The sequence below is a fragment of the Bos indicus genome, chromosome 11 (assembly GCF_029378745.1).
Source record: "Bos indicus isolate NIAB-ARS_2022 breed Sahiwal x Tharparkar chromosome 11, NIAB-ARS_B.indTharparkar_mat_pri_1.0, whole genome shotgun sequence".
Taxonomy (NCBI): domain Eukaryota; kingdom Metazoa; phylum Chordata; class Mammalia; order Artiodactyla; family Bovidae; genus Bos; species Bos indicus.
Window position 1 is genome coordinate 85,783,429 of NC_091770.1, and position 27,028 is coordinate 85,810,456.

At 46.9% G+C, this 27,028-nt stretch overlaps 1 protein-coding gene across 7 annotated transcripts in view; it reads right to left on the reverse strand.

Moving 5' to 3' along the window:
* LPIN1 (lipin 1) overlaps nucleotides 1-27,028 on the reverse strand; it is a 130,200-nt gene that overhangs the window by 37,941 nt on the left and 65,231 nt on the right. For 6 of the 7 annotated variants that reach the window (XM_070799122.1, XM_019970683.2, XM_070799118.1 and 3 more), the window contains 5 exons: nucleotides 12,228-12,428; nucleotides 11,327-11,422; nucleotides 8,171-8,478; nucleotides 4,655-4,780; nucleotides 2,453-2,557 (listed from right to left, as the gene is read on the reverse strand). In XM_070799122.1, the coding sequence (XP_070655223.1) occupies nucleotides 2,453-2,557; nucleotides 4,655-4,780; nucleotides 8,171-8,478; nucleotides 11,327-11,422; nucleotides 12,228-12,428 (836 nt within the window). The remainder of the gene's footprint in view (nucleotides 1-2,452; nucleotides 2,558-4,654; nucleotides 4,781-8,170; nucleotides 8,479-11,326; nucleotides 11,423-12,227; nucleotides 12,429-27,028) is intronic. The other variant, XM_070799120.1, reaches the window with a different exon arrangement.

Consider the following 27,028-nt stretch of genomic DNA (forward strand, 5'->3'; position numbering starts at 1 on the left):
GTCTTTAGTCCAGCCTTTCAGACAAATAGATTCAATGCTTCTCTGCATCATTTCACACTGAAGTAGACACGGGCTGGTCCCTCCTCCCTTGGCATCTGCACCCTCCATCCATGGAAAGGCATGTGGCAGCCTTCAGGCTCGATGTAGCCAGTCTGCAGAGAGGAGGAGCCTGAGATCGCATACTGTGGGTATGTAACCAAGGGGACACCTCTACACACACACACACACACACACACACACACACAGTATGCCCTTCAGAAAGCTACCCCCTGAGAAAGGAACTCTGGGTCCTCCAGACATCTGAGAGAGAAAATGCTTATCACCTCCTTTCTCTTGCTTCCTCCAGTTTCCTAATTCTGCTTTTCTCCTGAGGGTCAAGGCTCTTCTGGCACCAAGGTGTCCAGAATTACATGTTCAGGACCATGAAATGTGCAAAGGGAGCACTGTGGCCTCCAGCAAGGGGCCCTTGTGCCAACAGTTCTGACCTGGATGATTCTCCAGAGGCATCAAGGGGGAAGCCCATCGTAACTGGCTTCCTACCCTCATCAGCGCAGCACCCAAACCTCAAACTGTTTGCTTAAAAGGAACATATTTTTTTATTTTGTTATAACAATTCTCTGGAACAGTATCCACTGCACTAAAGTAAAGCCCTCTAGGCTGAGCCTGCTCTGGAGCCAAGTGTCAGCAAACTTCCTCTATAAGAGGCCAGACAGCAAGTACTCCAGGCTCTGGGGGTTATGTGGTCTTTGCGGCAACAACTCGAGCCTGCCCTTGTGGTGGAAATGCAGCCACAAACAGTATGTGGACAAACTGGCTGTGCCCCCATAAAACTAAAGAAACAGAGGGTGGGCCAGACTGGGGCCACGGGCTGTAGTTTATGGATCCCTGCTCTAGGAGAATGTAAACACTGAACACAGGTCTCCATCACCCTGCCCAAATCCAGAATTCTTAACATCTGATCCTGTGATGAAAGCTACAAGCCATCGAGATGCTGAGGTGGGCAAATTCAGATTCACAAAGGACCGAGCCCTGTGTGATCCATACGCCGGGCGCACCACCCCTCAGTCACGTGCCCCCAGCCACACCAGCCCCACAGAAGGACGCTGCACCCAAATACACATGGACCATCTGTGCTGAGTGTTGAGGGAATTCAGACAGACGGGACATAAACGAGGGAAGAGACTCCTGACACTGAGTGTGACTGACGAGAAAGAGGATTCCAAAATTGCCCATTATCGAATATGAGACTTTCAAGATCAAAGGTTGTTCAAAAAAGTAAGCTTCAAGGTCACACTGACTGATCTGTTTCAATAATGCATTTACTAGCCATAATCACTATCGGCATTTTTGCTGAAATCCCATTTAGGCACATCAGTTATATAACTGCTCACAACTTAGCTGACCTCATTTTAAAATGGCCTTTGTTCTGCACCCATAACCTGGGAGGGAAGTATTAAATATATCTTGAGACTTGGTTCTTCAAAAAGAAAACCAGTTTCCCAGGCAGAAGTTAATCACGGCATCACTGCTCATTTTTCACAAAGCAGGCAGGTCAAAGTGTGGGCAATTCCAAGGGAATGGAGGCAGGAACCTATGACTTCTGCATCAAATGAAAACTCTAACCTAGGATTCTGAACCTTCTGGTCCATCCTACACTAACCTAGGATTCCGAACCTTCTGGTCCATCCTACCCTAACCTAGGATTCTGAACCTTCTGGTCCATCCTACGCTACTCTCCAAAATTCTATTCTACAAATGCTGTGGACACATCTGATCATATTACTCAGAAAGTCTATAAGCTCTTTACTGAGTTACAATAACAACTCTCCTTATGCTTAAATGATGGGACTTCCCTAGTGGCTCAGATGGTAAAAAAAAATCTGCCTGCAATGCAGGAGACCTGGTTCAATCCCTGGATCAGGAAGATCCCCTCAAGAAGGGATGGCAACCCACTGCAGTATTCTTGCCTGGAGAGCTACAGTCCATGGGATCACAGTCGGACACGACTGAGTAACTAAATGGGCAGGCAGACATGCTTAAGTGATATCCGAAAAAAGTTTTGTAAACTTATTTGTTGAACAACCCCAGACACAAAGATCATATCCCAATCTTCAATTCCTTATTCTATTTTTCAAAGCACATCATAAAATTAGAAAGGACTCTATGCTTAACCCTAATTTCCAGAGTCAAACTTAGTACTTAAAAAAAATATAACCACCTACAAGTGCTTAAAATGAAAGGAAAAGAAATAATCTATATGTATTTTCTTCATAAGTAATTTGGTTAGTGGATAAATAAATTGGTAAGGGTTAGATCAAAATTTTCACTTCCAAGAATCTATACGGATTCTCCACATAAGTAATTTGGTTAATGGCAAAACTTACTTATTTATAAGAGTTAGAGCCAAGTTTTTATTATAAAAACATCCACAGCGGGAAAATAACCCCTCTACCTTTCCGAAGCGTGGAAGTGGGAAGACTGTGGAGGGCAAGAGCTAGAAAGACCGCCCTCGGCCGCAACCGCCAGATGAGGGGGGGGCCTCCTGCAATCTACCAGGCTACGGCATACCACGTGATCCACATTAAAAGAAAGAGAAATCAGAGGTCAATTCAATGAAACAAAATTTCTTATCAGTTATTTGACTACTCTCACAATAACACCTATAAGAAGGTGAAGGTACTTGGGCAGCTGACAATGGCAGAGGACCACATGTTGAAATCACAGAGAAATCAACACGATCTTCTTAACCATGAAAACAGACGACTGCCAAGACACTCGTTTCACTTTCTGTTTCATCTGCAGGCCCATAGTGAATTGCTTTTCTTGGGTCAGAGTTTAGTGCCTAATCAAATGACATACTCCAAAAGGTTTGGTAATCTGGGCTGGCAATTGTCTCTTAAAAGAAAACACATAAACCCAAGTATAGATATGTGTCTATTTATTCTAATTTGTAATTTCATTTAACCATGATCAGATCACCTCACCTGACATGGTTATTATTCTGGACTCATAGAGCAAAACATAGAAGACAGAGAAACGTACTCAGGATTGTGTTTAAAGGATTTGTTTTAAATGCTTAAAATTAATGTAGAATGTTTGAACAGAGTTTTCTACCTATTAGTGACTTCTAAATATTCCACATAATTTTCTTCCTAAAGTACTATGTACTTATGTACTTCCCTCCTTAGGGTTATAACTCCACAGACCACGGGAGAGAATGTATGAGGTTCTAGAAAGGTCTATACCTATAAAGTCCAACAAGGTCGCATGGGGCTATGAGCATTTGATGTGTGACTGGTTCAAACTGAGGGGGTCTGTACATGTTGAGATACACAACTTCAAAGGCTTGTGAAAATGAGAATGTGAAACAGTTCCACAGTGTTTTACAAAACGATGACTTGAAAAAAATCCGATTACTTGAAAATAATTTTTAATAAATACATCATAGATCATCAAAATTAATGTTATCAATTTCTTTACACTTTTTAAGGATGGTTACTAGAAAACTTTAAATTATATATGTATTTAGCATTATGTTTCTACCGGACAGGGCTGGCCTGAGGACGGACAGACCCCTGGGAGAGGACTCCACAGGCCTCCAGTCCTACCCTGGCTGATGTCCATTCACGATCACGTGATGCGTCTGTTTCTCTCCAACCTCAACTTTGACGCACGGCGATGACCATGCAGTCTCATTAAGGAGATCACTCCAGTCAAACTGGAACTGGGAGAGGTGTATACTTCAGGTGGGAAGCCCTGAAGCATGTTCCAGGACTTGGGGGCTCTGACACCAGAAGCAAACCTAACACGTTAGGAGCATGTATAACCCAAGAAGGTCACTGTCACCTAGACCAGAGCTGCCCATCTCTGCTGCATTCTCGCCAGACCCCTGAGATCTTTTCTTTCCTAACAGACCTCCCTCCACCATGAAATTTTAATGCCCTGAATATACTCCACGTCTGCTTATGTTACTATGCCCCTTTGGAGGTCACATGGCTATTGTAATATCTAAGATATTTTTTTTTGCCACCCAAGAACAAATTTTTGTCCTGACGGGGGTGATAATCATCCCCACACACTTCAGATCTGTCCCCTGCCCAGTCCTTCTGGAAACTGCTCGGAAGGGCTCATGTGTCCTCACAGGCTTCACAGCCTGAAATGTTTTAGTCTTCTCTGCACACTGAGCAGCTGTGGTTCTTCAACCTCATCCTGGAAGTCGATGGCCCCTGAGAGTCCATTTTAGGGAAACCAAAATCACTGAGGGCAGCGGGGGAAGACAGCATCATTCTCACAGCCCCAAATGACCTCAGGGCTCCTGCTGCAGCTGCCCTGCTCCTGAATCTCACTTTAGGGATACGTATCCAAAAAGGCTGTCACTGTTTTCTCCCCCTGACAATAAGCTTTATGTAACTTCACACATGGTTTCCCTTTCATATCTGCAGTTTGATTCTGCTACTAGATAGAAGTTTAAGATCTGCTCATGTTCTGTGTTTAATCCTGATCTGTACCTTCTAGCATAAGGTGAATTTTGGGGGGTTCTAATTCTATTCATTTTTTTACGTAGATTTCACTGTGAAACGTGCCTCCTGTGACTGACTTGGAATCCTCTGGACCAGGACAGGCAAACACACATGGACACACACCAGCCCCTCACCTGGCGCTGGGTGACCACTCTCTGTCAGAATTAGGGTAAGAGGCTGACTGAGGGTAAGTCATGACAGGGCAACGGCTCTCCTTAGGGACATCTTCTTGGAATGGAGGTATATCATCAGGAATAGTTCTGGAGAAAGAGAAAAAAAAAAACAAAAAACATCAAAGTCAAAGAGATTTTACCGATAGATACATAATAAAGGCAAGTTTCCATTTCTCCTTATCTCTAATGCTTTGTAGATCAACATGATCTGCTGGTATACCCCCAGGTGTACTCTGAGCAGTGGAAACGAAAAAAGTTACTCAGAGAAATGTTTCGTGTGTTCATACTTTGGCTCAATTATCACTGGAAAATGATTAAGTTTAAGAACTTGGACTTAGACGGGCTTGATGACCACACTGCTTGTTACTGTTAAGTTACACTACGTGCGTGTGTGCTCAGTCGTTCAGTCGTGTCCAACTCTTTGTGACCCCATGGACTGCAGCCCTCCAGGCTCTTCTATCCATAGGATTCTCCAGACAAGAATACTGGAGTGGGTTGCCATTTCCTCCTCCAGAGGATCTTCCCGACCCAGGGATCAAACTCGCATCTTCTGCATTGCCAGGAGGATTCTTTACCACTGTCCACCAGGGAAGCCCACTTACACTGTACGCCCTACAGATTTATCTTTCACACTTCATCTCGCAAAAGCCTGAGAGTTGGGTGGCACCCGAAACTGGACCCAGAGGTTATAAAACTCTTGCCACGCACGACTGAGCTACCAAATCCCTGAATGACCAAACGGAGACAATGTTTCATCCAGCACAATAAATAAATGACACAATCAATCCTATCTTATACTTGCAAAATGGCTGCAAATCTACCTCCTTTCAGGTACAGCACGCTTTAATAAGAAATACGACCCACTATTTCACCCATGCAGAGGCTACCTGTCTCTGTTTTTGATGTGACCTCAAACATCTGACACTAAACTCTGCAATTAAAAGCCATGCAGGGCAGGTGACTGTAATAAGCCTGACCACCCTCCCATAAAGAAGACTGAGAGCCAAAGAAGCGATGCTGTCGAACTGCAGTGCTGGAAAAGACTCTCCAGAGTCCCTTAGACAGCAAGGAGATCAAAACAGTCAATCCTAAAGGAAATCAACGCTGCATTTTCATTGGAAGAACTGATGTGGAACCTGAAGCTCCAATACTTTGGCCACCTGATGCAAAGAGCTGACTCAATGGAAAAGACCTTGATGCTGGGAAAGATTGAAGGCAGGAGGAGAAGGGGTCGACAGAGGATGAGATGGTTGGATGGCATCACTGACTAAATGGACGTGAGTTTGAGCAAACTCTGGGAGATAGTGAAGGACTGGGAAGCCCTGGCATACTGTAGTCCACAGGGTTGCAAAGAGTCGGACACAACTGAGTGAACAACCACCACCACCACCCAACAAAGAGTTGGACAAGACTGATACTCAACAACAACCACCACCATCGGCTTCTGAGCCCACAGCAAAGCAGACGCCACAGTCAGGTAAAGCAACATTGCCCCCAGGCCTTTACGTTTTAGCTAGAAAAACAAAAATTCTAAATAACAAAGCAGGAGGTGAATCCTGTGTTTCTTCTTCCTCCTTTTGTTTTCTAACTGAAGTACAGTTAATTTACAATGCTGGGTCAGGTTCGCGTGTACACTAAAGTGATTCAGTTATCCATCTTTCACCCTTCTTCTGTGTTAACAAGACACAAAAACAGTGATCACAAATTACATTGAATTGCATAAAAATCTGAATGAGTTTGGCTTTTAAAATTGGCACTGTTCACCAAAATGGTAATTCACAGAAATAGAATTTCACCACACTATTAAAAGCAAAGAAAAATAAAACACGTGTCAAATCACTGCAGATGGTGACTGCAGCCATAAAATTAAAAGATGCTTACTCCTTGGAAGGAAAGTTATGACCAACCTAGATAGCATATTCAAAAGCAGAGACATTACTTTGCCAACAAATGTCATCTAGTCAAGGCTATGGTTTTTCCTGTGGTCATGTATGGAGGTGAGAGTTGGACTGTGAAGAAGCCTGAGCACCGAAGAATTGATGCTTTTGAACTGTGGTGTTGGAGAAGACTCTTGAGAATCCCTTGGACTGCAAGGAGATCCAACCAGTCCATTCTGAAGGAGATCAGCCCTGGGATTTCTTTGGAGGGAATGATGCTAAAGCTGAAACTCCAGTACTATGGCCACCTCCTGGGAAGAGTTGACTCTGATACTGGGAGGGATTGGGGGCAGGAGGAGAAGGGGACGACAGAGGATGAGATGGCTGAATGGCATCACTGACTCGATGGACGTGTCTGAGTGAATCCAGGAGTTGGTGATGGACAGGGAGGCCTGGCGTGCTGTGATTCATGGGGTCGCGAAGAGTCGGACACGACTGAGCGACTGAACTCAACTCAACTCAACTCAACTTTGGGCCTCATGAAAACTGAAAAGGAAAAGTCTGCTTGTGGATAAACTGATCACATTCTAGATTCATTTATGGCCCTAAGTCTATCACAGGTCAGCCCCCGGCTATCAATGGGTCCAACTGTCGAGCTCATAGTTGGTGCTCAAGTGAGAATAAGGAGGTTCTGAAACAACAGTTTTATGAATGAAGTGTTCACTTCCTGAGCTCCCGTTTCTTGGTTCTGATCTGGAAGGCTGGAGTTATCACCAAACTATTATAAATCTTGTCTCGGTTACAACATCCATCCCAGCTTCATGTGACTCTAGAATCGGGCCTGCAGGATTCCAAAATTCAGTCTTAAATGCATTAACAGAAAAATAAGAAGTTCTGTGTGTGGTGGTGGGGGGGGAAACGTTTATAAAAATCTTTCTACTGTAATCCCACTCTTGGGCAAATACAAAAGGAGAAAACCATGATTCAAAATGATACCTGCCCCACAACGTTCACAGCAGCACTACTGACAACAGCTACGACACAGAAGCAATCTAAAGGCCCATCGACAGATGAATGGACAAAGAAGATGTGGAACCTATATACAGTGGGATAGTACTCAGACTTAAAAAATAATAAAATAATGCCATTTGCAGCAACACGGAATGACCTAGAGATTATCATACTAAGCCAAACTGAGAAAAACAAATACCATATGATATCACTTAACATGTGGAATCTTTAAAAAAGGAAAAGATACAAATCAACTTATATATAAAAGAGAAATAGAATCATGGACATAGAAAACAAACTTATGGTTACCAAAGGGGAAAGCAGGGGACAGGAGTTTGGAATTACATTTACTCGCTATGTGCAACATAGGTAGCTCACAAGGACCTGCTACATAGCACAGGGAACCCTACTCAATATTTTATCATAACTTATAATGGAAAAGAATCTGAAAAATAATATATTCACATCTAAATGAATCATTTTGCTATACATCTGAAACTAACATAACACCGTGAATCAAGTATGTATCAATTAAAAAAAACAGGACCATCTGAAACACTGAATTCACCCTTCTGTCACCCACACTTACCTACTGCTGTCCAGCGGCTCGGCCTCCTCATCCGAGCTCATCTCTATGGGGAACATGTCTTCATCCTCGGACGTGTTCATGTTCTCATCCCTTTTCAGGCTGTCCAGCTGTGACTTCCTCCTCCTTTTCCTGCGCTTCTTCACTAAAGAGCCACTCGATGGGGTCTCACTGGGAGGGGAAACCTGGGCTGATGTGTTGGTATCCAGGCCTCTTATCCGATCTGCGGAGTTCCTCTTCAGCTGGGACTCCATCCTCGAGGCTCCTTCCGACAGGATCGGGGAGGTGGCCAGGTGCGTGGGGATCACCTCCTGAAGGGCAGCAAACATGTTCGAGAAGGAACCAGGTTAGCTGGGGGCGGGTGGTTAAGGGTTGGGACGATGCTGACAACCCGCCAGCATTAATTCAGAGGTCCAAGCACAGGTGGAGGGGTGTGATGAGGAGCGCAAGGCAACCAAATGCAGGATTTGATAGATGGTCATAAAGTCAACATGTCACTAAATGCCATTTTGTACTGAATCCTGCGTTTTCATAATTATAAGAAAGCAAAGTAATTTTCAGTCATTTCAGACTACCAAAATTCAACATGGTCTGAAATTTCCAGGGAAAAGAGGAAAAAAATCAGCTTGGAGTTATTATAATACCCGGGGAACTGAACTCAATTTTGCACTCCAGTGTGTGTGTATGTAAAAAAGAATGCATATGTGTATTTTTAATACACACTGAATTAAGATGATGATAATAATTTTTAAAGAAAGTTTTTCTGGTGCAGCCAAAAACCAAATAAAATTAAGGGGCTTAGAGAACATCAAATCATGTACTACACGTATAAAATCCACACCTGGAAGGTGAGGCTGAGGCTGGGAGGGATGGGAAATAGGTCACACCTCCGGGGAGACTGAAAGAAAGCAAAGCCTGGGACGGTTTTGTCCTGAGATTGAAACTGTGGATATTCATTTTAAAGCCTGAAGCTACTCAGAGCCATTCCTTGATAGCCAGGCTATCTTCCCATAAAGGAACCAGTTCAAGCGGATTATTGAGGAGTCACTACATCAGATCCCTTCAAAGCGACTTTCTCAGTGAATGGAAGAGTGAAAAGAAATGGTTTATCTTAGAAGAAAACATGCGGTAAATCTTCACGACTTGGAATCTGGCAAAGGATTCTTAGATATGACAACGAAATCATGAGCCACAAGGAAAAAGCAGATAAAACGGACTTCATCAAAATTGAAAAGTTTTGTGTTTCAAAGGACAACATCAAGAAAGTGAAAAGACAGCTCACACCATGGAAGAAAATCTTTACAAATCATCTCTCTTATAAATCATATAAGTCCCTTAACAAATCATAAAAGGTACTTATTTCTGAACTATATACTGAACTCTTACAGCTCAAATGATAAGACAAATAACCCAATAAAAAAATGATCAAAGGATCTGAACAGACACTTCTCCAAAGAATACATACACAAGGTCAATAAGCATGTCAAGAAGCGCTCAACATCATGGCAATAGGGAAATGCAAATTCACACCACAATGAGATACTACTTCACGCCCACTGGGATGGCTAGAATCACAAGGCCAGAGAGAAAGTAATGATGAGGCTGCAGACAGATCGGAACCCTCGTGCACTGCTGCTGGGAACAGAAAATGGCAAAGCGGCTTTGGACAACAGCTTCAGTGTGAAACTCAGTATTGCTGGAGAAGACTCTTGAGAATCCCCTGGATAGCAAAGAGATCAAACCAGTCAATTTTAAAGGAAATCAACCGTAAATACTCTTTGGAAGGGCTGATGCTAAAGTCGAAGCTCCAATACTTTGGCCACCTGATGCAAACAGCTGACTCATTGGAAAGGACCCTGATGCTGGGAAAGATTGAAGGCAGGAGAAGAGGGCGACAGAGGACCAGATGATTGGATGGCATCATCGATTTAATCGATATGAACTTGGGCAAAATCCAGGAGATGGTGAGGGACAGGGAAGCCTGGCGTGCTGCAGTCCATGGGGTCACAAAGAGTTGGACACGACTTGGCAACTGCACAACAAAAATAAATGACTCAGCAATTCCACTCCCAGGTACAGACTCCCCAAAGTGAAAACATATGCCTATAAGAATACCTGTACACAGCATTATTCACTGCAGCCAAAAGGTAAAAACAAACCCAAGTGTCCACCAACACATGAAAAGATAGACGAAACATGGTCTGTAGATACAGTGGAATATTATTCAGCCGAATAAAGGAATGGAGTATGGACACAGACACAATACAGGTGACTCTTGAACATATTAGGGTACATGAAAGAAGCCAGGAGCCAAAGATCACAAACCATGAGATTCTATTCAGATGAAAGCTCAGATTAGGGAGGTCTATAGAGACAGAAAGTAGATTAGTGGTTGCTGAGGGCTCAGGGTAGTGGGGAGTTGGGGGTTTAGGGAGAGGGGAGGGGATAGCCTGTCTCTGAGGTGATGACGACCCTCTAAAACTGACTGTGTGATCAGTGCAGGTATCTGTGAAAATACTAAAATCCACAGAACTGCACACTTGAGATGGATAAACCACATGGTGTAAAAATTCTATCTTAATAAAGCTGTTAAACAGTTTTTAATAATAAAAAATTAATGTGATCTGGTCACTCACTAAGCAAAACTGAGAGCACTCAGCCATTCGAGACTTGACACACAGGTATAATTTGTACATTTTGGATGATGGCTTCAGGCCAGCATCCTTCAGCTCCTCTGTCTCCCTGGCAAATGGAGGAGGCGGGGACCAATGCGTCATGTGGACACAGCACACACCCACCCTGCGGCTCAATCCCCTGGTTCAGGGAAAAGCCACTTTCCTCCTCCGCCCTCACCCACACAGCAGGCACCTGCACTTCTCCTGCATCTCTCAGAGAAGCATCTCAAAACTAGGAAGTAAGCATCACCACCCAGCTTCCCAGGTGGCTCAGCAGTAAAGAATCCCCCTGCCAAGGCAGGAGATTTGGGTTCAATCCCTGGGTTGGAAGATCCTCTGGAGGAGGAAATGGCAACCCACTCCAGTATTCTTCCTGGAGAAATCCCCCAGACAGAGGAGCCTGGCAGGCTACAGTCCATGGGGTCACAAAGCGTCAGACACGACTGAGTGAGCATGCATGCAAGCATCACCCAGCTGTCCTTACCTGATCATTATCAGTCTCTTGAACAAAAAATGCTTCTCCATTATCTCCCAGTTTCATGTGCAAATCCACAGATTCCCCGTTGATTTCTATGTCAACCTGAAGGAAAAACATACTTCACCACGACAGGAAACATCACAGGGAATGCCCAGGTCTCTACACACACTTCAGTTACATACACTCCCAAATATCTCACAGTCCCTAATCTCTACAGGTCAATCTGGTCCCTTGAGAAATGGAGTCTAGGGGACCTCTCTGGTGCTCCAGTGGCTAAGACTCCATGCTTCCAATGCAGGGGGCATGGGTTCGATCCTTGGTCAGGGAACTAAGATCCCACACGTCACAACATAGCCAAAAAGAAAAAGAAACAGAATCTACGCCCCACCCCCAACCATCCCCTGGATCCCTGCAGGCTTGTGATCGCCCAGTGAGTTGAGCACAGCAGCAGTGACTACTGAAGCTAGTTCGCCCAGCTCCCTCCCTTGCAAGAGGCTCGCCCTTGCAGCCAGCCACCATGGTATAAGGAAGCCCAGGCCACGTGGAGAGGACAGAGGCGTTCTGGACGACAGCCTCAGCTCAGAGTCCAGCCGAGGATCACCCGCCCGGTGAACCAGAGCATCCATGGAGGAGCCCAGCCTCCAACCCCGAGTCTTTAGCTGAGGCCGAAGAGCAGAAGAGCAGAAACTAGCCAGCCTCCTGCATGCCAGACCCGCCCCCTGCCCAGAGCTTAGTAAATAGTTGCTTTACGCCACTATAAATCTTGGAGAAATTGACACAGTCACAGTTTACGAGAACAGCTGTTAATTGCCAATTTAGGGACCAGCCTTCCCGAAGGAGACCTAACTATCAGGGTCCTCAAGGAGCTCCGGATATATAACACTGCCCCCACCCCCAGGCCACTCACCACCTTCTCCCGGGAGCGCAAGACCCCCATCTTCCCGAAGCGCACATGGAAGGGGGAACACTGCAGGCTCCCGTTGGGCTGGCGGACCACGATGATGTCGATGCATCCCGACAGGGTGGCGGGGTTCAGCCCCTTGTAGAGCTCCTTCACAGTGACGAACACCTGGCCCGCCAGCTGCCCGACGTAGTTCATGGTCTGAGCCTGGGCGACAAAGACACAAGCGAGATACACACGCAATTAATTCAGCTCCAGAGGTGGCTCAGACGGTAAAGGATCTGCCTGCAATGCAGGAGACCCAGGTTCCATCCCTAGGTCAGGAAGATCCCCTGGAGAAGGAAGTGACAACCCACTCCAGTATCCTTGCCTGGAGAATCCCATGGATAGGGAAGCCTGGTGGGCTACTGTCCATGGGGTCACAGAGAATCAGACACAACTGAGCGACTGACACTTTCACTAGAGCCAGTCAGGATGAACGTGTGTGCACCGCACGCCCGACTTCACACCCTGCTCAGGGCATTTTGCTCTACCAGAATGGGACTCCCACGCCTCACTCAGCTACCCCCACCCCAAACCCCGGCCACCCGGCAAGGCTTAGTCTCAGTCGTCCCTGGGCCTCCTCTCCGAGTCCACGGTACCTGTTGACACCGTCCTTATGGTTCTTGCTCTAACTCATGTGCAGGTTTTACAAACCAAATCTCAAGACTCTTGAGAAGAGAGACTGTATGTGAAATCTTTCATATTCCCCCCCACATCAAAAAGAGTGAAGTGACGTGAAGTGAAAGTCACTCAGTCATGTCCGACTCTTTGTGGTATAGTCCATGGGATTCTCCAGGCCAGAATACTGGAGTGGGTAGCCTTTCCCTTCTCCAGAGGATCTTCCCAACTCTGGGATTGAACCCAAGTTTCCTGCGTCACAGGTGGATTCTTTACCAGCTGAGCCACCAGGGAAGCCCAAAAAGAGTAGGCATTTAATAATATTACTAGAGACAAATGACTATTTTTCCTTTAGAAGGAAAAAAAAAAAAGTGACTTTTATTTTGGACAACTTCCACCCTGGGCCTTGCCAGCCTGCCCCATGCTCTCACATTCTGAGGGATAACTGTGCCGGGCTTCAGGCTGTCTGCACAGCTGACCCACTGGAGTCCCCTGAACAAACATCCAGGGCCGCTGCTCTGCAAGGGGCCTGGTGCTGGGAAGATAGATTCAAAAGACGCAGGCCCCCTCCCCCCAGAGGGACTTGGGCTTGAGAAGGAGAATGCACATCCATGAAGCTGTCTCTTTTAAGGAGACGCTGAGCGAATTCACTTTTCCAACAAAGGTCTGTCTAGTCAAAGCTATGGCTTTTCCAGTAGTCACGTATGGATATGAGATTTGGACTATAAAGAAAGCCAAGCACCGAAAAATTGATACTTCTGAACTGTGGTGTTGGAGAAGACTCTTGAGAGTCCCTTGGACTGCAAGAAGATCCAACCAGTTCATCCTAAAAGATATCAGTCCTGAATATTCATTGGAAGGACTGGTGCTGAAGCTGAAACTCCAATACTTTGCCCACCTGATGCAAAGAGCTGACTGCTTTGACAAGACCCTGATGCTGGGAAAGATTGAAGGCAGGAGAAGGGGATGACAGAGGATGAGATGGTTGGATGGCATCACCGACTCAATGGACATGAGTTTGAGTAAACTCCGGGAGTTGGCGATGGACGGAGGCCTGGCGTGCTGCAGTCTATGGGGTGGCAAAGAGTTGGACACGGCTGAGCGACTCAGCTGAACTGAACTAAACTGAGGGAATTCTGTCCAGGGGAGGAGAAGAGCCATCGTGGAGGAGCTGGCAGTTAGCAGGCGGGGAGGAGGGCAGCGATGCTCACTGGCAGAGGGAGGCGGATAGGACGCTGTACATGGAGAGATGTGCGCCTGCAGAGGGAACGCACAGTGGGGGACCAGAGCTGACACCTGCCAGGAGACAGGCCAGGCGTGGTAGCAACGGGAAGCCATTGGGGACTCGAGAACACAAAATGATGACTTCATCCATGACTTAGAAAGAGCACCGCGGTTACAAAAAGGTAGAGAAAGCTGGCAGGAAAAGACCCTGAAAGCAGGCAGGCCAATCCATGGCTGCAGATGATCATGCAGACAAGAAAAGATGCCAGCCTAAAGGGTGGCAGTGAGGGGAGAAACGAGGCAAACGTTGGGGGCCGGAGCAACGGGAGCCCCCGCAGCGCTGGGCCCTGGTCCTGGCCTCACAGCTGGGGCCCCACCGGCCACCCCAGTGTGACCCGCACCCACCCAGTTGCCTGGACAGCCTCACCCGCTGGCAGTTGCCAGTTGCCAGATGCCAGTTGCCGGCCCTGATAGGACTCAGACGCTCAGACAGGCCCAGCCTCCCCTGGGGATGTGGCTCACGGTCTTGTCCCTGCTGGGTCCTGCCTCCTCCGTCTCCAGCTGCACCTCCACTTCAGGGCCGAGTCCACACACTTCTGTCCTCTCCACTCTGTACACTTTGGTGGACTCGTGAGGCCACGTGGTTTCAATATCATCTGAGCACCAAGGGGTCACACAACATGACTTCTGACCGATGGGTCCCCAGCCCTCGGCAGGTTTCCCTGCCCTCAGACAGGTTAGATTGCTCAGCAGATCTAACCAGGAGCCCATGGGACTGACCACACTGACTACCACCCAGGGTCCCTACGATGACTCCAGCAGCTGTCACGGCGCACACGTGCCCACCTGGCCCTGGCAAACCTCCATTTACACAGCTTGTAACTGTGAACTTTCTTGCTCTGATGTGTGTCCATTTTGCCATGTGGTTTTCATGTCACTCAGTGAAGCCAGATTCTCCTTGAGGCCAAGGATCAAGCCTGGTCCTTTCAAATTATTACCAAAAAAAATAAGAAACTACCTTTTATGAGCCTCTCATCTCAACCCCTACAACATAAGCAGAAATGATTATGACTTTCCCTGCTCCCAAAAAAAGGAAACTGAAGCACTAAACTGATCAGTCAACTGCCCTGCATGCAAACAAGAACTGCTGATTTGATTCTAACAGAACAAGCCAGAGACCTGAAGCAGTGAGCAAAACCCTCAAAGAAAAGAGCATGAGAAAGTCCTCTGGCTCATGGTACAACTTTAAATGACGTTCTCTGGATTAATACACTTCCTCCCTCAGATGCAAAAATAAGCAGACCTTCAGTAAACACATTCAGAGATGCACAGACCTGCCTCCCAGCTGCACAGCCTCCACCACTAACTAAGGCCCAGGTACCTAAATTCGTAAGTTCACACGTTCTAAGTTGGCTTAGTGGTGCAGGTTAACCAACTCCATGCACAAGGGGAGGCGGGACATTTCCTGAGCCATAGAGAAAAGGACTATTTATAACCCTGACACTTTCTCTAGGGAGTCATTTTATAAAAGGAAAGCATCATCACAATGGTCAACCTAAATTTTAACATACTGGGCTCATGAGACAGCAGTATAATAATATTTTTTTACAATTTCCGTCATATGTGTGCGTGCATGTTAAGTCACTTCAGTTGTGTTCAACCCTATGGGGTGGAGTCCACCAGCCTCCTCTGTTCACGGGATTCTCCAGGCAAGAATTCTCCGGAGTGGGTTGCCATGCCCTCCTCCAGGGGATCATCCCAACCCAGGGATCAAACCCGCATCTCCTACATTGTCAGGCAGGTTCTTTACCACAAGCACCACCTGGGAAGCCCCTTCTGTCATATACATGGCCTCATATGCATGTGATTCTCACAATAACCCTGTAGGTATAAGGCCTTTCAGGTAGGAAAACTGAAGGACAAGCAAATGTGCAAGGCAGCAAATGCCCAAGATCACCAACCTGGAATCTGACCTTGGCTTTGGTTATGTTGAGCCCCTCTCCCATCCCCCACAGCTTCCTTCAACTTCACGACCCTCACATATGGGCTCTGCCCACCCCTGAATGACAGTGACCCCTGAATGACTGCTCCCCAGCACCGGAGTCCTGAACCCAGGCCAACGTCACTGCTCCGCTGGCAGGGCTCCTGAGAAGGCCTCAGGACCTGCTGGTTGGCATTTTTTATTCATAAGAAAGAGAAAGCTCATAACTGGATGGTATTACCAGCTCTCTGTCCTAGCCTCTCATCTGTCAAATGAGCATACTGGCCTGGGTGACCTGAAAGGTCCAGGTCCAGCTCCAATCATCCAAAGATAAAGGCTGCACTCTTCAATCCTTAGCAACTGGAAGGGCATCTTTCATAATGTAAATGAAATGTTGATCTGTGCTCTTGTCCTTGAGAACGAAGCATCCTTTCCCCGTCCACCAATGAGTAAATTCAAGGTAAATGGGCAGAAACCGAGAATTCTGAAGCTGGCAGGACCCTGACTGCGCTCGTGTCCCAACACCCTCGTTTTAAAGAAATAAGCCCAGAGGTGGAACATGGCTCAGGCAAGCTCCCCACAACCAAGACAGAGCCAGACATCAATTCCTCGATTTCCAGCCCTGGGATTTCCCCTGTGCGCGGGCCATGGGTGGGCTGATGTGTTTTTTCTACCACAAATAATCAGAAGTTGCTTTGAGATCTATAGCTACCCTCTCTATTGAATAACTTATTTTCAAATCTGAAAATATCTCCATTCCGAAGCAGAAAATCTGTTCTATAATCCTTAACAAATGACTGAGCCAGGGCCCCACCTGCCAACACGCTTCTAGGAACTGTCAGTGTCTATGCCCTAGGCCAGCTGGAACCAAGCACTGAAAATTTTTTAAAAGGGAGAGCACTCACTACCACCTATTTGTGATTTCAGAGACGCAGCAGTGAGTGGTAGCTTGAAGTGAGATCTTAGTTCCCTGCCCAGGAATCGAACCTGGGTGGTCTGGATGAAAACCAGGAATCCCAGCCACTAGACCAGCAAGAGACAGTGGCTGGAACAAAGCTTGCCCTGGCTCTTATCCCTACTGATAAATGCATTTCTCAAGAAGGTGAAAACTGTAAAAACAGGTATAAAGTTTATTATCAGAGACACAGCACCAGTAGGAGAGCTCACAGAGAAATGGTTTAGTTAAGATAGAAGCAAGGCAGAGATGCACACCGGAGAAAAAAGGTGTGGGTGGCCCCCGTTACAAGAAGGAGTCCAGTAAAGAAGCAGATAAGTCATTTACATAGGGCAGTCCTTCTGGGTCTTTGCTTTCCTTTGGCCACTTATCTGGTTTCTTTTTCCTCAACTGACCTACCATAGAACCCTCTCCAACATCCATGCAGTACTTTTTTCAAGAAGAATTCTAACCCAGAGGCCAGTGGAAGGGGAGGCGGGGGTGTGCGGGGGGTGGATCTTGGCATCACATATTATGGGATGATGCCCCCTTCCTTTTAGCCCCCAAGAAGTCTTTCTGAGCATGTTCAGTGTCTCTCTTGCCCCAAGGATGGGAAATAAATGACTTCTTTATTTTTTTTTAATTTTTTTAATTAATTTATTTTTTAAGTGAAGGATAATTGCTTTAATAAATGACTTCTTGATCTTTTACTCAAACGGAGTTTAGCCCTTCTCTGTTCCTGCCATGACTGTTATCTTAAGGTGTTCTCAGGAAACAAAGCCTGGCTCTTTATACTGTTTCTGTTATTTCCATCTCCAAGTGCAAATAGGAGGCTGGTTGTAAATATCTAACCTGGAGCCCACCTATCTCCTGTTTGCACTCAGGAAGTACAAACAGGAGGCTAGTTCTAAGTGTCTTGCCTGAAGTCCATCTTTTCTCACCCCCAGAGAAATGTAAACAGGAGGCCAGTTGTAAATGCCTTGCCGGAGACCCATCTCCTGCCTCACTAGGATGAATACTGCCTAAAAAGCAGGAAAAAACATGCACTGGTGAGGATGTAAAGAATATGGAACCTACATACACTATTGGAGGGTAAATGGTACAGCTGTAGAACACAGCATGGTGATTCCTCAGAAAAATTTAACATAGACCTACCCTCAGTTCAGTTCAGTTGCTCAGTCATGTCCAACTCTTTGCGACCCCATTGACTGCAGCACGCCAGGCTTCCCTGTCCATCACCAACTCCCAGAACTTGCTCAAACTCATGTCCATTAAGTAGGTGATGCCATCCAACCATCTCATGGTCTGTCCTCCCCACAGCCAGTCCCTCCCATCAGGAAGCTTACACAAGCCTCTTATCCTTACCCATCAGAGGGCAGACAAAATGGAAACCACAATCACAGAAAACTAACCAAACTGATCACTTGGATCACAGCCTTGCCCAACTCAGTGAAACTATGAGCCATGCCTCATGTAAGGCCACCCAAGACGGAAAGGTCATGGTGGAGAATTCTGACGAAAAGTGGTCCACTGGAGAAGGGAATGGCAAACCACTTCAGTATTCTTGCCTTGAAAACCCCATGAACAGACTTACCCTATGACCCAGCAATTCCACTTCTGAGTACACAGCCAAGAGAATGGAAAGCAAGGTCTCAAAGAGATATATCTGTGTTTATAGCAACATTATTCCCAACAGCCAAAAGGTAAAAACAACCCAAGTGGCCATCGATGGATGAACGGACAAACAAAATGCAGTATGATACACACAATGGAACATTATTCAGTCTTCAAAAGGAATGAAATTCTGACACATGCTACAGCTTGGTTGAACCTTGAGGGCATTATGCTAAGTGACACACACCAGTCACAAAAGGACAAATACTGTGTGATCCTGCTTGTATAAGGTATCTGGAGCAGATAAACCCACAGAAGCAGAAGGGAGAATGGTGATTACCAGGGGTGGGGGCAGGGTGGAGGAAGTTCACGTTTCACGGGGACAGAGCTTCAGGTGTGCAAGGTGAGAAGAGCTCTGGAGCTAGACAGTGACCGTCTACTGTGTGAATGCACAGCCACGTACGTGTACTTGTATTGAGTCTATTGAGTTGTTCACTTAAAATTGGTTAAAAGACTGGATTTTATGTCGTGTATTTTACCAATTTTTTTTTTTTTTTTAATTTACAACACAGATAAAGGAGAATACGGTATCAACCAGAATTCATTTCAGGAAGATGAACATTATTTGGTTAAAAAGTTTCTTGGAGGGACTTCCCAGGCAGTCCAGTGGTTAAGACTTCACCTTTCAATGCAGAGGGTGTGAGTTTGATCCCTACTTGGGGAGCTAAGACCCCACATGCCAAAAAAAAAAAACAAGACATAAAACAGGAGCAATATTATGATAAATTCAATAAAGAGCATAAAAATATATTTAAAAAATTAAAAGTTTCTTTGAGTGACAGACTGGGTCCAGGAGACCAAGGGGAGAAAGTGGACCCAGGTCACCTCCAGCATCTGCCTGACCAAGAAGCACAGGCTAGCTGGAGGCAACCACGCTCTCCTTAACCTTCCGCTCCTCCAGCGTCTCCTCCTAAACACATGCTGGTGAGTGAAAGTGAAAGTCGCTCTGTCGTGTCCGACTCTTTGCAACCCCATGGACTATATATTCCATGGACTTCTCCAGGCCAGAATACTGGAGCGGGTAGCTGTTCCCTTTTCCAGGGGATCTTCCCAACCCAGGGATCGAACCCAGGTCTCCCACATTGCAGGCGGATTCTTTACCAGCTGAGCCACAAGGGAAGCCCAGGGATACTGGAATGGGTAGGCTATCCTTTCTCCAGCAGATCTTCCCAACCCAGGAATCAAACCGGGGTCTCCTGCATTGCAGGCAGATTCTATACCAACTGAGCTGGTGAGTAGCTACCGAATGTAGGAGCCAGCTGGCTGGGCACCGCTTTCCAAGTTTCACGTCTGTCAGCTCCATCGGAAGTCAAAGCCTCTAGGAAGAAGCTAATTTGCTGGTGAAGAAGCCAGGCCAGCCAGAGTCCCTGCCGATCCCACCTTCACCTCCCCTCCAGCCGTGGTGTCCACTGAGACAGGACAGGAGAAGGCCCGGAGCGGGTGCATGCCCTCAAGAAGAAAGTGCCTTCGGAACCTCAAGAAGCAGCCAGAGATAAGCAGAACCTGTACACAAAACAAAGGCTGAAATTTCCAGCTGAACAGCTCTGAGAGCCCTGCTCTCCACTCATCCCACTCCAAGTCACTTTTCCATCTCTTGATTTTAATCTTGGGATCTGGCGGGAGCTACCTGCTCCACCTGATAAGCCTTCACTTACTGTTCGAAATGGGATTCCTTTAACCCTCATGCAAAAGGTTTTCAAGGAAAGCTGAGCCAGACCTAAAAAAAAACAGAAAGATACCCCTCCTGCCAAACTCAGGTTCTCTATGCTGCACTTAACTCTGAGATTAAGAAACAGGTAAATATATTTTTCTCAACGTGACAACTTCCAGCTTGACCTCCTGGAACACTACTAACTTTCTAAGATTATTCCACGCCACTGGAATACTGCCTTTCTGAATACTCTTCCGTAAGTTAGAAACCACGGCAGCACTTGTGTTAGATCCGAATACGTAACACACATGGAACGCAAAAACCCACAAGTGTGTTCCCACATGGGGTTCCATCTGCAGCGTAAATAATCAACAGAGCATCTTCAGCCTGAAAAGCATCAATTATTAAAACTAAATATGGACCTTTGAATTATTTCAGGCCAACCCCCTTACTCCAAATTCAGGAATCAGGTCCATTCATTTATTATGCAAATGTATAAAAGTGACTTTAATTAATTCCCCTTCTAGTTCTCTCAAGGAGACTATTATCAAAGGCACATTATCTACAAGGTAAGTTTCTCCATTTTCATCTTGTGGGCATGCCCAAAGATATGTGATGTCATGACATGCAACATCCAATCTGGAGATACTCCGCCCCAGGAAGGATAGTGGGTCAGGACTCGGGGCTGAGAAACCTCACCTTAGCATAGATCAAAGAGAGTGCAAAGCTTCCTCAGTGGACACTACCCTCAGAATCACCGTTTTTGTTAAACCTTCCTCACCTTGACACTTCTTTCTTTAAGCTCTTTAAGCTCCACAAGAGTTCTACTCTCACTCCTTAATCCATGTCCCATAGCCTCTTCTGTGTCTTCGCCTGCATGTCAGGCTACCTCGTCCATCTCCACACCCACAATAACTCATTGTTCTGTGAAGTGAACCTCCCTCCGGGCTCTCCTGTTAAGGTGATCCCCTCTCCTCCTATCCTGGGCAGCGGCTTGATAAAACACAGGTTGTCACTTGTCCAGCTGGAGAGACCTGATAAACTTGGGCCAGCATTTGTCCAGTGGCTGGAGAGACCCCATTCACCAAGCTGTCTGCCCTCCTTGAGGACTGGGAGGGGCCTGCTCATCTCAGGACGCCCAGCCCCTCACATGGCACCGGGCCCATCCCAGGGACCCAGGAAATGCTGCGGCCACACACAACCATGCTTGAATTACTTCCCAGACTGCCATTGACTCCATTCTTCAGCATTTGCTGGGAGCCTCATCTCTTCTATTTGTCCGTTAAGCAAAGTACCTCTGAAATGACCTGATTGAATTAAATCTATACGGTGATTGTCTTCCAACAAGTGAAACTGCTTCATTGGTTGGGGACACTTTAGCGTTGGTTTAGTGGAAATAGAGGAGGTACCATCCAAGCTGCCTGTATCCTACTGTTAGAACACTGAAACAGACGCACGGCTCAGAGTGAAGGACCAGGGCGCGGGGGACGCCTGTATCCTCCTGATACCCATCACAGCGGAAGAGGACGGGAGCGGTGGCAGGTAGGAGGGCACGGAGCTGTGCCAGAGAAGGGGGGCTCCGCTCACCAGGGCCCAGCCGACCTCGGGGCGGTCATGGCCACATGGGTGGGCACGATATCCTAGTGCTTTCCTGAGGAATGAGGAGGCAGCTCATCACACAAAGAGAAATAAGGAAACATCCGAGAAGCAAATGACTAATGGCTAATGTCACTTCTTCCCGAATCCCAGGCGAAAGGCCACATAAGCTTCCACTCAACATCTGTACAGCACTTCACAATACATGGAACTCCTTTGCCTAGGTGGACTAATCTGATGAAGATCTAAGCATACTCAGAACCAACATCATTACCCCATTTCCAACAAGGAACTGGGGCACCAGGTTTGCATGGCATTCTGGGTAGCTCAACTGGTAAGCCACAGTGAGGATGGGGGCCCAGGTGTAACCCCCAGTCTTCCCTGTCCTGCTGAGCACATCACTGCCTTCCCATCCCACTGGACAGAACTGGTATAAATGGGTGACACAGCCAACGTGCATGCTCAGTCGTGTCTGACTCTTTGCCACCCTTTGGACGATAGCCCACCAGGCTCCTCTGTCCATGGGATTTTTCAGGCAAGAATACTGGAGTGGGCTGCCACTTCCTCCTCCAGGGAATCTTCCCGACCCAGAAATCGAACCCACGTCTCCTGTGTTGGCAGGCGGATTCTTCACCCACTAAGCTACCAGGGAAGCCCAATAAATAGGTGAGGCCCAGTTACAGAAAAATCAGTTTTGCTTTAGCAAAACAGATGGCAATCGTCTAGTTCTAAAAGCCAGATAACAACATTCAGCACATGTTCACAGGGTATCCCAGTACTACCCAGGTGACCAGAGATTGTAAAGAAAGTTGGAATTACAGACAGGCCATTCCAGAGCCAGGATGAAAAGCACAATCTGTGAGACCAAGCTTCTAAGAGAACTGACTCATTCTGGGGGGTGGGGCGAGGAGCTCACCATCACTGGAGGCATGCAAAGAGTCTAAACCATGATCTGATGAAGAGGCTGTAAAGGGAATTCAAGAATATGGGGTTCTGAGTTCATGATTCTATGACTTGGTCATAACTACTTCATGAAATCAAGTTTTTATCTCCAGGAAGAAACCAAGAGTTTAGAGTTGCTTTTTATTCTTTTAGGGATTGTTTGGAGGGTGAGGAGAGCAGTCGTACAGGGGAGAGGGATTTGTTTTGGAATTATCTTGTCCCATTGCAAAAAATTTCAGACGTGCACACACCAAGGTGCACATACCAGCGCAAAGTAGCTTAGCAGGTATGGGGATGGGGGGAACAGTCCTAAAATTCAAAAATTAGAAGAAATTAAGAAAACGGGAATTGTCCTCTCCCAGGAACACAAAACTAAAGAAGACAATGCCCCAAACTAGATTCACTGCAAACACAGTTTAGATAACAGGCTCATTACGCATTTCTTGCAGCAAACAGGCCACAGAAGATAAGGATTAGTCTAAAAAAAACAGAAACTGCACAAAATTAGGGGTGTGAACAACAACAAAAAAATGTTGCCTTCCATTTCAGTAAACAAACAACACTGCTTGCCACTCAGGGGAACAATAAATGTTGCCCCCAGTCAAGCCATCGGCCACTGCAGCCGCCCAGTGGTGCACCCTGAGAAGAACTCAGGATAAAGGAAAACAGGATACCCCTGTGGGCAATTAAGATGCACATCAAGGGAATCACTTCAAAGGGCCAGACTCCGGCACCTTCCTGTACACAGACAAGCACTGAAATCATTAACTTGACATGGCTATTTTGTGTGATTAGCAGTGATCTTTCATATTCAACTACATTGTTTTCCCAGCAAAAACTTCCTATATATCCTGGCTCCTCCCTCTCCTCTCTGAACACCCAGGTTATAAGTCCTCAGGTGAAAGTGAAAATTACTCTTTCCAACCTCATGGACTATGCAGTCCATGGAATTCTCCAGGCCAGAATACTGGAGTGGGTAGCTTTTCCCTTCTCAGGGGATCTTCCCAACCCAGGGATCACAGGTCTCCCACATTGCAGGCAGATTCTTTACCAGCTGAACCACAAGGGAAGCCCAAGAATACTAGAGTGGGTAGCCAATCTTTTCTCAAGCTGATCTTCCCGACCCAGGAATCAAAACAGGGTCTCCTGAATTGCAGGGGGATTCTTCACCAACTGAGCTATCAGGGAAGCCCTCAGTAAGGTCACCAAATAAAACATAACTCTCAGGTTTTAGGTTGCGTGTGTATTTTTTTTTTTAGTAGACAGGGGTCAGGAGGCCTGGACGTGACTACTTCCTCCAGCATTCAGGAGCTCTGCACCGGAGGCCAGGTCTCCCCCAGCCTCTCTGATGAGATTTACCAGCTGTCATCAAGAGTGCTGAACAAGATGATAACTTTGAAAAGGTCTTCGCCCTTGCAAAGCACAGGACGAAAAGTGAGTGGTTACTGCAATTTCTTTCTTGAGCAAGTGGCTAGATAAGTCAGATTCGGTTGTGGGCTCTGGGTGTTATTTTCACAGGCATCCACACCTCCCCTTGCCTACCCCTACCCTCAGGGCTGCTTAGATGGTAAATCCGAAACCTGCCCCCACAGTGCTCAAGGCCTAAAAGGTCAAACGCCTCCTTTCATCAGTCTGTGACTGGAGACATCTTTGGCACACTTGCCCCAGAATGAGTCATCACTTCCAGGAGCAAGCCTGCCGGATCCCCGGCCCGGGTGTGCAGAGACAAACGTGCACTCCGTCATCTCTCCCCTGACAACAGGTGTGGAATCTGGGCTTATGGCAAACGCGGGGCAAGGCCTGACTGGAAAGCCGACCCAACATCCCCTGGCTTTGCGTTCCTGTTATCAGCAGCAGGACTGCAGCCCCAGACACCCAACCAGCTACTGCTCCACTGGGGGCCAAGGTTCTGGCCTGCCAGCTACTCTGGTTACAGAAGTGCATCTGAGAGATTTCTCCATATCCACTGAGTTCACGGTTGGCATGAGGCAACGACAGCACGGCGGCAAGCCAATGTGACACAAACCTTCAAACCCGCTGCCCGTTATCACACGCCACTATGGCTGGCACACCATCCAGATGGTGATAGTAACAAAGAGTTTAAATCGTTTGCTTAGTTGTCAGAACGATGCAAGGGATATGATTTTCCCATTTTGCAGAGAAGGAAATTGTTACAGTTTATATAACTTGGGCTGGGTGAGGTGAATGCACCACCATCCAAACTCACATTGAACCTCTATCCAGCACTGGGACGATGCTGTCAAGCTCCCCAAGACTTGACAATCCGACCTACATACAGGGCAGCACGCAGACCTTAAATTATATACACGGGAGGGTGTAACGCACAGCAGTGTGAAAACTATTCACTTCTCCAATGGGGAGGCCAAACTCAGCCACGATGGTACGTTTTAAGAGCTTGATTTCCTGGTTTGGAAACTAGTCTGCTTGCACCAGAGGTCCATCTGTGCTTGCTGGTGGGTCAAGCAGCAGCAGACCAGTCTCGTCCTCCCACCTCTCCAGGTGGCATACGGAAGACACCCAGGGGGTGGGTACATAGGCTGGGCAGAGCCCTGCCACCGGCTGACAATCAGGGCCATGACCTTGCAGATCTGGACAGGGTCTCATCACTTTTGAACTAACAAAGAAAAAGGGCAAATAATTTATTAGTAAAAGAAAAAAAAAAATCTAAATTGAATATCCATGGATAAAATCTTCTCCTCCTCTTTATCCAGATCTACACCTCAAGTAGTTTCTGAGGGCTGGTGAGCAACTGGCTGATACCTTCCTGCCCACGCCCACTCCCCTCTCACCCAGTCACACACTCACCTGTGCCCAGCACCGGGCTTGGCACTGGCCAAGACTTAATTCCTGTCCTGAGAAACTGAAAGTCTTGTATCTTAACTGGCTCGGTTATTGAACAACTAACTGAACAGGGATGTCCTTTATAACCTTTGTGAATGGTGAAGACTTTGCTCTGGGAGAGTAAGCCTCAGTCACTGGGAGTAGGTAAGCCACCTGGCTTTTCGCTCGGACCGTTCATCCTCAAGGACAAGACAGAATCTGCCTCCTGGGAGTTCTCCCTGTGGCTTCCTGAAGCCCCGGGATGCTTCCTTCCTCTGAGGACGACCCCTTGCGCCCTAACACCAGAGCCGGGCCTCAGAGGGATGGTGGGGGGCCTCCACCCACCACCCCTGGCTGATCTCCTCTGAGCATATTCAACTGTGCCCCCACCTCTGGGGTCCAAATCCATGGTCTGCCCAGCTTTGAGCAACAAAACAGACGGGTGCTGCTTCGGGACTGGCCAGGACCACATCCACCTGGGAGGTTATGGGATAAACGCTGGCTTTCATACAAAGCATGAAAAAAAAAAAGACAATTCCTAAGAAATTCCAAAAAGATATGATGACTAATATGACTTGTGTGAAAATGAAATTGGTTTATAAATAGCACGTCTTCCTCTTGCTATTTCTATTACCAGCAAAGAGGAAGTCGTCTTCTCAGAGCCCCTATGCATTGATAGTTATCAACTGGCAAGGGTGATAAATTACATATAGATGACAAAAAAGGAAGTATGACTTTGGTGCAGAGTGATGCAGGAGAAACAATGCCAGACTGGAAGTCCAGGTGCTGGGGTTTCATCCCCAGTCCTGCCCCCTACCCTGCCTCAGTGACAGCACTGAAGAAGGGGGGATTAGTCCCTCCCCTCCCAGCCAGCCTGAGCCAAGTGAGACCACCAGCAGATGCTCCATGCGTTAATCCTACCATTGTGAATGGGCCCCTAAGAGAAACTTCTTACAGACAAGCGTGTGCTCAGTCACGTCCAGCTCTTTGCAACCCATAGACTGTAACCTGCCAGGCTTCTCTGTCCATGGAATTTTCCAGACAAGAATACTGGCCTGGATTACCATTTCCTACCCCAGGGGATCTTCCCAACCCAGCGATCAAACTCGCATTTCCTGCATTGGCAGGTGGATTTCTTAACACTGACCCATCAGGGAAGCCAGAAACTTCCTACACAAGAAAGCGAACTCCTGTGTCGATCAGTGCCTGTGGGGATTCAGGGACTTAACTGGCAGGCCAGTGTTTTTCAGGAGACACTCTTGTCCAATAGTAGCAAAATTCACCAGAAAAGTTTGTGATGCCTT